Source organism: Notolabrus celidotus, chromosome 2, assembly GCF_009762535.1.
Source record: "Notolabrus celidotus isolate fNotCel1 chromosome 2, fNotCel1.pri, whole genome shotgun sequence".
In the NCBI taxonomy this organism is placed as follows: domain Eukaryota; kingdom Metazoa; phylum Chordata; class Actinopteri; order Labriformes; family Labridae; genus Notolabrus; species Notolabrus celidotus.
In genome coordinates this window covers 4,488,290-4,502,203 of record NC_048273.1, presented here as the reverse complement: position 1 = coordinate 4,502,203, position 13,914 = coordinate 4,488,290, and the positions used below count along the sequence as shown (strand labels likewise).

Genomic DNA, 13,914 nt, shown 5'->3' with positions numbered 1-13,914 from the left:
TATTACGTATCAACACAATATGGGGCACATCCCATAAAAATCCATCTGTGTCTTCACTGTGTCCTCACTTTTATGCTCTTTATTTGCATGTATTCTTGTTGACCTTTTGCATTGCATTTTGTTCTTGCATTGGTTGAACTTTCTAGACATCTCTCTGTCTGGCCTGATTTTAAAATGTGAATTCTGTCATCCTCCTGAGTCCCTGCCTTGCTTTGTTTGTCTGTTTTCAGGTGTTATATTCATCAAATTACTATTATTATAATAATTATAATAATTAGAATTATAATAATAATAATAATTATTATTATTATTATTATTATTATTATTGATGTTTTATTTTAATATAACAGTTTTTATTATTTGTATTATTATTATTGTTTATGTTTAATATTTTATTCTTATTATTACATAATTAATATGTTTTTTATTTTATTTTTTGTTGCTCTTATTATTGTTTATTATTACTATTAATTTAATATTATTATTATTATTATTATTATTTATATATTATTATTATTATTATTATTATTATTATTTATATATTATTATTATAATTATTTGCATTACTGTTTTTATTTTTGTTGTGCACACAGTATAGAAATCATCATATTGTCTGTCTTATATTGGCCCAAAAAAACACAAGCGTTGAACATGTTTGTAATGTCTTTCTGGAAACATTCATTAGAATAAATAGAAAACACTTTGGAGTTTTCTTGAAGTGTAAATGCACCAATATCACACATCAAAGTCTGTTCACATGTGTTTGGGAAGGTTGGGGTCTCCAGGAGAAGCACGCACAAATTCATAGTGACTCATGTAATGTCACTGTAGTGGCGTCAGCTGGGTCTGAAGACAGCCAGAGTCACATGAAATAAAACAATAATGTGGTGTGAAGTCCTCCTCTTATACCAGACCTCTATAGCCTGCTCCTTATTTCTGCTTGAAGCTAACGCCTCAAGGCTCCATCAGCCGGAGCCAGCACAGTGGTTAATTAATATTACGGTTAATGCAGGCATCGAGTTTTGACAAGGAAGAAGAAGAATGGGTGGAATACAAATGACCGTGTCTCTTTGTGAATCCAAGAGTTTGAGTCAAATATTCATAGGCTGGAGTGCTCTTGTGCATCCTTAACATACAATTCTTATTTTCCCAACAGTCAAGCACTCTAGATTTGTCTTATACTTCCAACATTTTGCTTCCACTGTGCTGTTTATTTATACCTTTAAGCAGTAATTATAGCGTTGAAGTGTGTTTCCTGCTGTTGTGATCTGGTACAGAATCCTGCAGAAGCCTCTGTAGTGTTGAGACCAGACTCTTTCGACTGTGTCCTAATTAAATGTGGATTCATTTACACTTTGCATCATGCTGTTTACTGACAGCCCTCCTCTTTCTAATCTCATATGCAGAAAACTCAGCTCAGGTGCACGCACAAAATACACAACTGTCCATTCAGCCATCAAACAGCAGGAATCACAAGTGACAGGCCAAGAAATGAGCTTGATGTGTGTGAGTGAGAGTGTCTGTGTGTTTTCCTCCTCCCTCAATCATGGCTCTGACATGTTTTTATCAAGAGTTATAGATTTCCCTTCGTGCTGACAGACCTGAGTCTGCAGGTTAAAGAAAGACTTCAACCATTGAGCCCCTTGCTGTAAATCACCTGCTCTGCTGTACTGTCTGCTCTGCAGCATGTGTGTGTTGATCCCCTGGTTCTTCATTTCGTTCCCCTGACAGCAGTGACCCAGCAAATGATCTGACCTTCAGACTGTTTTCACCGGTCATGTTGGAGCCAAACTGGTAATTAGTTTTTTAAAGAGACTGACACTCGTGTGCAAGCAATTATAAGTTCCTGGGCCGAAGAGTGGAAGGAGAGCACGACATTTACCGTCACAGAGCAAACATTTCACATCCAAGTCACAGATAAAAAACTGTATATATCACAAGGTTTGAATTTGTGTTGCTTGGAAATAATAAAATGTGTGAGTGTGTGGGTGTGTTTTGTGTCTTGGTGTGACAGTTTATTTTTGTTTCAGGACTCTCACCCTGCTGAGAGATCTTTTTCTGTTCTCGCGCTGCCACCTGGTGGAGTAAAATATACAAAGTGTCATCACTAACTTCTCTCCATTTTGTGTCCTCCCTCCATCCCTCCTTTCTCCTCAGAGATGTTCATACAGTGTGGCTATTCAGCTGTGACCTTTGACCTCTGATTTGACCCCGAGTTTGACCTCACAACGTTTAAACACTCTTCTGATGTAAGTCTGATCTATCCGTCTATCTATCTGTCTGTCTGTCTGTCTGTCTGTCTGTCTATCTATCTATCTATCTATCTATCTATCTATCTATCTATCTATCTATCTATCTATCTATCTATCTATCTATCTTCCATCTGTACTTTTTTTAAATCTTTTTTATTTATCCCTCTCCTTTTTCTGCTTTTTTGTTTGTTTTTTTAGACTCTTTCATCTCTCTCATCCTTTTTCCTGTTTCTTTGTTTTGTTTTTCTCTCTTTTCTTTGTTAGTTTAATCTTCTTTCCTTTTTTGAAATTCAGTTTATTTGTTTTTCTTCATTTCTTTCTCTTATTTTTTTCTTTCTTTTTTTAGTGTTTTTTTTTATCATTTCTCCAATTTTTTTCTTCAATGCTTTTTCTTTTCGTCATTCTTGATTTAATTGTCTTTTTTTTGGTTATTTTTTTAAGTGAATTGATTTAATTTATTTTCTTTCTTCCTTTGTTTGTTTCTTTGTTTCTTTGTTTCTTTCTTTCATTTTCGGTCTTCCTTTTTTTTCTATCTTCCTTTTTTCTTTCTTACTCTCCTTTATTTTTCTTTTCCTGACTTTCTGTCATTCTTAATTTTTTCTGTCTTCCTTTCTTTCCTTCATTCATTCTTTATTTCTTTCTTTATTTTTGTCTAGTTAATGTATATCCTTTTTTACTCTTTGATTGTTTTCATCCTTTTTCCTGTTTCCTTGTTTTAATTTTTTCTCTTTTCTTTAATTGTAATTTTTCTTTATTCCCTTTTTGGAACATTGGTTCATCATTGTTATTTTTTCCTCTCCTTTTCCTGTCATTTTTAATTTTTTTCCTTTTGTTTTTTTTACTCTTTTGTTTTCTTTATTTTTTCTTTCCTTTTTGATATTTCACTGCCTTTATTTATTTTTTATTTGCTCTTTTTTTCTTAGTTAACTGTTTTTTCTCTGTTTCTATCTATCTATCTATCTATCTATCTATCTATCTGTCTGTCTGTCTGTCTGTCTGTCTGTCTGTCTGTCTGTCTGTCTATCTAGTTATCTATCTATCTATCTATCTATCTATCTATCTATCTATCTATCTATCTATCTATCTATCTATCTATCTATCTATCTATCTATCTATCTATCTATCTATCTATCTATCCATCCATCCATCCATCCATCCATCCATCCATCCATCCATCCATCCATCCATCCATCCATCCATCCATCCATCCATCCATCCATCCATCCATCCATCCATCCATCCATCCATCCATCCTTCCTTCCATCCATCCATCCATCCATCCATCCATCCATCCATCCATCCATCTATCTATCTATAACTACCTCTGTTATTTCTCTGCTTTCAGGTGTTAAGCAACTTTACTGAACGTGAGTATCAACACTCTTCAAAATAAGACACTCAGGCCAGTGAGAAAATAATCCCTTACTTCTCAGTCTTATATTTGACATATTGTAGGTGATTTAATTCTTGATTAATTTTGAAAAATCAACTCGACTCATTTCTATTTATACAGCAGCTTTCATACATTCAAGCATTCAGCCCAAAGTGCTTCACAAAAGAACAAGACATTTTATCTGCTTGATATTGATTTAGAGTCCACAGGGTTGAAATGAAAGAGGAAATAAAATGTGCTCATGATGTTTTCTCATATTAGAGTTATTTAACCCGAGCATGTCCTCCGCTCTCTCCTCCACCTCTACATGATGACATGACCTTTAGTGTTTGCTCCATGACACATTGTACACAGAGAAAATGTCTCTGCACACTGCGCCTGTTTACTGTGATGCTGACCTTTATGTGATTTAATTAAACTGTGCTGTGCAGAGGGGGGGTTTCTCGTTGATGACGTCACTTCCTGTCTCTGTGTCAGAGTTTGATGGAGAGCTGGTCGGATGACAGCTGGAACTGTTGTCATTACCGGAGGAATACTGGCCACAGTGATACTGCTGTGTATCATCGCTGTGCTCTGTTACTGTAGACTCCAGGTACGCCCCTGTGTGTGTGTGTGTGTGTGTGTGTGTGTGTGTGTATGTGTGTGTTTGTGTGTGTGTGTGTGTGGGGGTGCATTTGTATTGCCATCAAATATTCACAGCCAGAACTTTTGCGTTTTTCAATTGTACTGATTTTTTTGTAAGGTTCACAGTATTTTCAATCCAAAACAAAATGTATAATTTAATCTTTACTTTAATATTTTATCTTTTACATTTTTAAGTAAATTTTTATTTTATTTAAATTTTTTCAAATATTTTTAATATTTAACTTTATTCTAAAAATTAAGAAAAAAATGTAATTTATTCTTTTGAATTATTTTTTACTGTTTTAATTTGTTGCTGTAGACTCCAGGTACGCCCCTGTGTGTGTGTGTGTGTGTGTGTGTGTGTGTGTGTGTGTGTGTGTGTGTGTGTGTGTGTGTGTGTGTGTGCATTTTTATTGCCATCAAATGTGTGCAGCCAGAACTTTTGCGTTTTTCAATTGTAATGATTATTTTTGTAAGGTTCAGAGTATTTTAAACCAAAACAAAATGAATATTTTAATTTTAATTTTAATGTTTTATTTATAATTTATTTTTGTTTATTTCTTTTTTATTTAAAATGTTTTAAAAATATATATATATTTTTTAAATTTTCTTTTAATCCATTTTTTTTTTTACAGTTTTAATTTGTACTTTTTTCCCCAATACACTATCTTTAGTGAAGTAAAAATGACATGTGGTCTTTTTTCTATTGTATTTTCTGTCACAAGAAGTTGCCACTTTCGTCAAATGGGACCAACAAATGACAGCATGTTGCTTCCTTTAAAGAAGATAGCATTTTAATTTCCATACTCAGTCCACCTCACGCTATTTGTAGTTGAGGTTTGAGTGATTTGTTTGTTGCTTGTTCCTTGTGCAGAACAGACGGAGTAATTCTCACCATGTTTGTATAAAGTTTCACACATATGAGCAAACAACCGCAAACACTGCTCAGAAATAAGAACAACAACTTCTTGTATAACCATCTGTGATCAAAGCAGGCCAGATTTGTTCTTCTTGAATAATTTTACACTCTGATGTGATATTTTTATCATGTAAGAAGTCATGCTGATATAGAGAGATTTTAGGCCCAAGGTCTGCAAGAGTGAATATAGTCAACTGCAACAAAGGAAAGAAGTATGACAGGATATTTGACCGGTGCGTTGCTGTGTGTAATTAAATTAATCTTTGGCTCTCTTGTATCAAACAATCAATCTTAATTTGTATCGCACCAAATCACAGCAAATGTTATCTGAAGACTCTTTCCAAACAGAGCAGGTCTAGACCGTACTCTATGTTCTATTATTAACAAAGACCCAACATCAAGACCGGATCAGATCCAGTCCCATCTTACAGACAGGACTCAGTCGGATGTCATCTTAATCCACCATGAGCAGAGCACTTTGCAGCATTTAGCAAGTTACAGTGGCAAGGACAAACTTCCTTTAACAGGCAGAAACCTCCAGCAGGACCAGACTCATGTTAGACACACATCTGCTGAGACCGTGTTGGAGAGAGGGATAGAGGGAGATGAAGAGAGAGAGAGATGATAGTGGTGAGACGGATAGTAGTAGTAGTTGTAGCCGCTGGAGTCTGGCACGTCCACAGCAGCAGGAACCTATGAGACAAGGGAGCTCAGGGACTCCAGAGAGGTCTATGGTTAGGAACTTTAATGGGACAGGAAGAGTTAAAGTAAGAGACAGCCAAACTGAAAGACTGGATCTCAGTCTAAGCCTATAGCAGCATAACTAAGAGCTGGTCCAAGCTTGAGCCAGCCCTAACAATAAGCTTTATCTGCTGTTGGACAATTGCACGGTTTTCTCCCCTCAAATCAAAGAACTGCTGTATTCATGCAAAAACAATCTAAGTGTGAATTTTATGAAACAACTTTCCTTGAATTTGCAGCTCTGTAAATTAAGTTTAACTTTAAAATTTCCCCTTTTAAACTTTTTCTAAATTGGAACCAAGAGCGGGAACCAAAGATCTTGAAAGATCTGTCCTGAAAAAACACAGTTAGTGAAGATATAACGTCTCTCTCTCTCTCTCTCTCTCTCTCTCTCTCTCTCTCTCTCTCTCTCTCTCTGTCTCTCTCTCTCTCCGTCTCACTCTCTCTCTCTCTCTCTCTCTCTCTCTCTCTCTCTCTCTCTGTCTGTAGTACTACTGCTGTAAGAAGAATGGGTCTGACAGCGCCTCCATCTCTCAGCAACACTTTGCCTGCAACGCCTGCAGTGTCTCCGGCCTGGACGGCCCGAACATCACCCCGCTGTCCATGTCTCCGCCGGAGCTTCCCTTATCCTCCTCAGACCTCACCAAACCCACAGAGGGGCGGCGGCGTTACTGCCCCACCTGCTCCCCCTATGACTCACCTTTCTACATCCGCACCACAGATGAGATGCGCAACGGTGGCGAGCGCATCACCTACATGCCCACACACTATGACAACCAGGCGCTGTCGATGCCGCTGCCCGCTGTCCGAGGCACCCTGCTGAGGGACGCCCACCGAGGGAGACCGCCTGATTTCTACACCAACACCCGAGCCATCAGCACCGAGGTGTGAGCCCTCGACACCACCCTTACACACGGACTCACTCCTCTCTTCACTTACACACACACTTAAGTCAATTTGAAACCTCCTGCAGGAGCCGGTGATGGTTGTGGAGGTCACATGATCACATTTATTACAGTTTTGTGGATTTAAATGAACAATCCATGAGACAAACAAACAGATAAACCTGAGTCTTCACTTTATACCATTAGCATTTGTTTGCTTAGATAGTCATTGTGTAAGTGAGGGTAGATCAAAGTGTAGAAAACATCTATTTTAAGGCCCATCATAAAGGGTGTGGTTACAATCTGTTGACTGTTACTGTGTCTTTCCTGACTGAGGGCTATCTTAGGTCGTCTATGATCCTTCACACCTTCCTGATGAAGACAATAAAGGATGTATTAGAATAAAGCAATGACAGGATTCATGGAGACTTACATATGTTTGATAAGAAAAAGGAGGATTAGTAAAAAGCCTTTGCAGCTTTCAGATCTCTGAGCATGTCTCAGTTACAGGGATGGTGGAGGAGGCGGAGGGTCGACTGGAGCTTTTTCTATGCAAACTTCTGCAGCTCTTCACGTCCAGTCATCACCTTTCTGCCGTTCTCGTCCCATCATGTAACTTTAACATATGAAATATTAAGAAACATGCGCATTTAAAGCCGGATAGCTCATACGAAAAGGTCGAACTCATCCTCCACTTGATCAGCCGAGGGGTACCGCCTGTGAAAAATCAAGGGCACTTCCTGCAGCCCTTGAACGCAACATCTGTACTCTTGAAGTGAAGTGAAGATTTTTTTCTTTTGACATCGATGCAAAAAGTTTGATATGTAAATATAACCGGACCGTGTTGTGGAAGAGATGCACCCTGGGATGTGAACATGATGTACTTTGAATGTGTGATTTACTAGTTTGTGCTATTTTGTCCACACACTCCTCCTATACTCCTGAACTACTCACACGTTGCATTCTTTCTTTTGGATCTTTGTTCATACTGTAATGAACTAAGACCACAGTTATGTGATGAAGACCTTTTCACAGAGCCCCCCCCCCCTTTTTCTACATGACACTTGTGCAGCATTGCTTACCGTAAATGATAATACTCTGTGATGTGGATCATTACATTTGTGTGTGCAGCAGGATTCACTGAGGCTGAACAGGCAATGCAAGAAACCTTACCTGGTTTGATAAGGTTGAAATGCAGTCCTCTGTCTCTTACAGGACTTCAAACTGATATTAACATCATCAATCAGAAGCTGCTCCTTTGATTTATCAATTTCTTTACATTAACTGCACCATAACACTGAAGTCCTGAAAGTTCTCCTCACCATAGTTATAGGTTTTCTCTGTATTTACTCAAAAGGGCAAAAAAAATAAACAGAGGACGTGTGAAATGAAAGTTTGACACTTTTAATTTGGGGTGAAATCTGGACACGGAAATCTGAAGTCTCTGAAGAGGATTCATTGAATCCCTGTTGTTGTCCACTACCACAGATAGTGACTCATTGATCCGTCATCGTTCATTTATTTAGGTATTGTATTATCTATATATTTTACTACTTACCTAACTAGTTATCTTTGAAAACAGAAACAGGCTTTTTAGAACTGTGTTAAAAACAAATATTGTACCTGGTAAATACAGAAACAGTAATATTTGACAGTGTTAACTTTTGACAATTAAAGATTTGTAACTGCTTGAAACGGCTCTTTGTGTGATGATTCACAAAACTACATAAACTTTTAATGTCAATGTTTCTTCAAGACAGTCCAGCTGCAGACCTCCACTCTCAGCCGACTCTCTTGCAGGCTCCCCTCTGAGACCTTTTCCACCGTCAGAAGGATTAAGCCGGCTGAGAGTGGAGGTGGAGGTCTGCAGCTGGACCCCTCTCGGTTTGATTACCTTGGTTAACCTGATTCCTCAATAGTGTTACATTGAAAAAACAAAGTATAAAATGCACGTCATCAATAACACGACATAAATTGGTGGGCACCTCAGTTTGGTGTAATGATCTTGACCATTTTCATTGTTTCATTTGTGCTTCAGTCCGATCACAACCTCTGTGTTTACATTCATTGTTGTCTTAACCTTAAAACAGGGATAGAGGTAGGATAAATTCAAGGTTTAAAGACTTACAGCAACATGATTAACTGGAGCTAAATGTGGAGAATTGTAGCTGTTATTTTCAGTGTGCACAAATTTACAAACGGCGCCCCATACAGGGTACTTTCTGGAACTTCTGAGTGTCTTCCAATCTTGTGCTATAAAAGAGTCTACGCTGCCACCTACTGGTCAGTGCCATAAAACACAACTGGACACTAATTTTATAATACAGTACATCATTTACCACAACAGTGAATGAAGATGACTGAATATAAGTGTTAACAAAAACATCTTTATACAGGTACTTGTTTTAAACAGAAGGGGAGCACAACTTGCACACTTTGAGACCGGTTTAAGCTGGTTTGGATCATTTAGGTCTTCCTCCCAACGAAGTGGAACGAGGCTGATGCTTCTGAAGAGCTAAACCTAAATGAGTATGCTCTGCGGTGGGATGGTGGTCAGCACTGATGCCTCAAAGCCATAAGTTTCCAGTTTGAAATCCCAGCAGAGGCCATCTCATGTGGACACTCCGGCTTCCTGCTCCAGGAGTATTGACAAGGCTGTGGAATTATTAAAATGTACTGGAAAGAAGATAAACCCGAACAAGTAAGCCTTTTAAAGCACCAGGATAGGGAGGTAGTAAGCACAGAGGACTTATAGCAGTGGTGCAAATCATGGCACGGGTACACTTGCATAGAGCTGGAATGTTCTGACATCCTACCACTGCAGTCTAGACCATGCACTGAAAATAACAGCAACCATTCTCCACATTTGGCTCCAAAACGTCATAAAAACGTATGAAAAAGTCATGATTGCATTTCAAGATGGCAGCCACCATGAGAAGACCCGCTCCGTACGAGGAAATCAGGTCTGATGAGTCAGTAATCTCTTTTAAATCCCTTCTTGAAACATACTTCTAACGTAGAGCCTTTCCTGATTTTATCTGATTTATTTTTCTTTTATCTGAGTTTAACCGTTTTCAGAAATATATTTTAACATAATTGTATTCCTTTAGAGTTCTTTTAAAGCTGCTGTTGGTAGTCGTGATATAAACATCCGTTAGGAGAGAGATTTCGAATGTCAACACTACCCCTTCCCACCAGATGTCCTCTTATTCACCTACCCCTTCACTCTCTGCTCCCGTAACCCCGCCCACAAAAGATATTTGTGCGCGTTCTATGAGGAAGAAGTGGCTTCCCAGCCAATCACGGCGACTGAGGGTTGGAGATTAGCTCTGACTGGTCTGTCATAACGAGAACGAGGGGAATAACAACATTGCTTGACACAAAGGCGTTGGAAAACACAGAGATTTCGCCATAATCTCAAATGACTTCACTTACAGATGAGTAACGATGGGTATTGTGACCTTTTCTCCAAACCCAGCAGAAAAAAGTAACATTTTTTACACCATTCATACCAACAGCAGCTTTAAGTGAGTTTTACGTCTTTAAGAATATGTTTTAAATCTTTATTTTTCCTTGTGTGATTTTAAAAACTGCCTGTTTTTATTTTGCTGCCCATGTAAATCACTTTGTAGCTTTATTTTTGAAAAGTGTTGTATAAATAAAATTACTATTGTATAAAATAACACAGTTGGTTTTTAACTCACTAAACTTAGCTTCATTAAATATCAGGTCTCTGGCAGGCAAATCTTTTTTAATAAATGATTTTATTATTAAACACAATCTCAATTTTATGTTTTTTACAGAGACTTGGTTAGACCAAGATAACAGTGCAGCTGTTCACATTGAATCATACCCTCCAAACCTCTCTTTCGTGAGCGAGACTAGAACTCATAAAAAAGGAGGAGGTGTTAGTATAATTTTTAAGATAGGTCTAAATGGGCTTCAATGTGTGTGATGCGCCACAGCTACAGTCTGAAGGGGCTGAGACAAAGCTTTGCAGACCTTAATGGTAAGATCATTGAAGACTACTTTAGACGTGGATTCACAAATTGGTAAATTTTTTGTTGTATTGGAGGAATCTCACAATGTCAAAGTCAGCCTCCGGACCCTGGAGAGAAAACTACAGAAGAACCAATTGTGGAGGGGACAAAATAAGACAGATGAAGCTCAAGTGGCAGCCTTCTTAGACTATCAGTTGCAAACGTTTGGCAAGCAACACGGGTACAGTTGGATGCACCAAATATGTTGGATGGCCAGGATAATTACAGAAGAGAAACTGTGCGGCAATTGATGCGACTGATGGATGGGAGCAGGATAGAACTGTGTGCGCACAACAGTTTGAGACGGCATGTGTATGTCCATCGTGGGCCAAACTATATGGCATATAGATGGCTATGACAAATTAAAGTTAACTTTTTTTTTCACTTTTCCTAAATTATTATTATTTATTTATTTTTACTTTTCCTAAAACTTTTTTTTTTGTAACTTTTCCTAAATTATTATTATTTTTTTCCCTTTTCCCTAATTTTTTTTTTTTTTTTACTTTTCCTAAAAAAAAATTTTTTTTCACTTTTCCTAAATTATTATTATTATTTTTTTTTTTTCACTTTTCCTAAAAAAAAATTTTTTTTACTTTTCCTGAAACTTTTTTTTTTTTTTTTTACCTTTTCCTAAATTATTATTATTCTTATTAATTTTTTTTTCACTTTTCCTAAAAAAAAATTTTTTTTAATTATTATTTTTTTTTTAAACAGGCGGTGACGGGCTTCCATACATTTCCGCCAATTTAAACGCCAAAATAAAATTTCCTAAGTAAACATTTTATGTTCAAGTCCTTTTAGAGTCTGAAGTACAGCGCATGCGTGAAGTTATCCTCGCATTCCAAACCGGAAGGCGTGTCACTGAACTCCCGAGTGATTCATCTTATCACACATATACGATCTTCGCTGCAACTCTTCTGACAGCTACCTAAGCTAGCAAGCAACTCTACAACGCTTCAAACAAGTAAGTTGACAGCTCTTTAATGAACTCTCTGGCTCCTCTCAGTGTGTGACTCTCCTGCAGGGTGGACAGAGAGGTTCTTTTCCTTCTTCATTCTCGGTGTTTTCCTCCGGACGGGGCCGGGCGGGGTGCTGCTGTGTTGCTCCTCTAAAGAGTGGTTCAACTGTTTTGGACTTCGAGCTGGTTAGCGTTAGCCAAACTTAGCATTAGCTTGCTTTCCTACCCTGATGGACTCAGGTACTTCCTGTTAAGCTGGCATTCACCTGTCCTGACGTCCTGACAGCTTACCTGAGACACAACCAGGTCAGTGTTCCAGCAGCGAGGAGACGACTGCTGTGATTGTGCTGATAAGTTGTCGTTAGCTTGTGTGCTGTGTTGCATTATTAGCTAGCTGTTATGAAAGGGTTCTATCCGCCTTACAGATCTGCTCGTTTCAGACACACAACATATTTAAATGAAAGCACTGCATGTTAAAAACAAGAGAAGCTGCTGCTGCTGCACCAAGCTCGCCTGCTGCTGCTGCTGCACCAAGCTCTCCTGCTGCTGATGCTGTGAGGCTGAGATGAGCTCCATCCAGGCCTGCAGACACCAGTGAGAGCTGCATTCACACCACACTGCTATGATTAATGAAAATACACCTTTATTAAGATTTAAGTGTCTTTCTATCTGGGGATCAGAGCAGCAACATCTGCATTATTGATGCCATCAGGTGACAGGATTTGTGAGATTTGAGATTTTCTTTTACCACCCTGTAAAGTTAAATTCACCTGGAGGAGTCTCTTGTGTTTGTAATCTAATGTACTCATGCAGAAGCTGCATCTTTAGATCTCCTCCAGGATGTGTGTCTGGATGATATCAGAACCACAGTCTGAGTGAGACACTTTAAATTAGATGAAGCAGGGCCTGATAGTGTCAACAAGAAGATTGTTTTTGCATTTTATTCTGATTTTAAATGAGTAATTACAGACTCCAGGGAGGACACTTGATGCTTTTTGAAAGTGAAGCATGTTACAGCACTTAAACAAAGCTTTTGAAAAGTAATCAGAGACATGGCTTTTTAATGCTGCTTTTAATGTGGAATAATTTCTTTAAATTTACTGCTAAATATTTTATTTTATTTTTTATTATATCTTATTCTGTTATTTTATTTTTCTAGTATGTATCTGATCTTATTTACTTTATTTAATTTAATTTTTTAAGTATTTAATTTTACTATCCTCTATCTTGTTTTAGTACTGTATCATTTTACCTAAAGCTGAAGCAGGGCCTGATAATGAAAACTAAATGATTTTTATTGCATTTTATTCTCATTTTAAATACAGTTACAGACTTTTTGGGAGGACATTTGATGCTTTTTGAAAATGAAGCATGTTACAGCACTTAAACATAGCTTTTGAAAAATAATCAAAGACATGGCTTTTTAATATTAGCTTTAATTTGGAATAATTTGTTTAAATTGTTTTTATTTTTATTCTATCTTATTTTGTTATTTTTTGTTTTTCTAGTATTTATCTGATCTTATTTATTTAATTTAATTTAATTTTTTAAGTATTTAATTTTTACTGTCCTCTATCTTGTTTTAGTCCTGTATCATTTACCTATAGCTGCAGCAGGGCTGGATCATGACAACTAAAAGATTGTTATTGCATTTTATTCTAATTTTAAATGAGTAATTACAGACTCTAGGGAGGACATTTGATGCTTTTTGAAAGTGAAGCATGTTACTTCAACTTAGCTTGTGAAAAGTAATCAAAGACATGGCTTTTAAATCTTGCTTTTAATTTGGAATAATTTTTTTAAATTGACTGCTAAATATTACATTTTTTTATTCTATCTTATTTTGTTATTTTTTGTTTTTCTAGTTTTTATCTTATCTTATTTATTTTATTTTATTTTTTAAGTATTTAATTTTACTATCCTCTATCTTGTTTAAGTCCTGTATTGTTTTACCTAAAATTTTTAAATGAGTAATTACAGACTTTTTGGGAGGACATTTGATGCTTTTTGAAAGTGAAGCCTGTTACTTCAACTTAGCTTGTGAAAAGTAATCAAAAACATGGCTTTTTAATCCTGGGCCAAACTACATATGGCATATAGATG

At 37.1% G+C, this 13,914-nt stretch overlaps 1 protein-coding gene across 1 annotated transcript in view; it reads left to right on the top strand.

Moving 5' to 3' along the window:
* Nucleotides 1-8,508, top strand: part of fam163a (family with sequence similarity 163 member A) — a 46,555-nt gene extending 38,047 nt beyond the window's left edge. The window contains exons 2-5 of the mRNA XM_034701337.1: nt 2,158-2,249; nt 3,598-3,619; nt 4,123-4,237; nt 6,419-8,508. Of these exons, the coding sequence (XP_034557228.1) occupies nt 4,145-4,237; nt 6,419-6,820 (495 nt within the window). The 5' untranslated portion in view covers nt 2,158-2,249; nt 3,598-3,619; nt 4,123-4,144 and the 3' untranslated portion in view covers nt 6,821-8,508. The remainder of the gene's footprint in view (nt 1-2,157; nt 2,250-3,597; nt 3,620-4,122; nt 4,238-6,418) is intronic.
* The last annotated feature ends 5,406 nt before the right edge of the window (nt 8,509-13,914 follow it).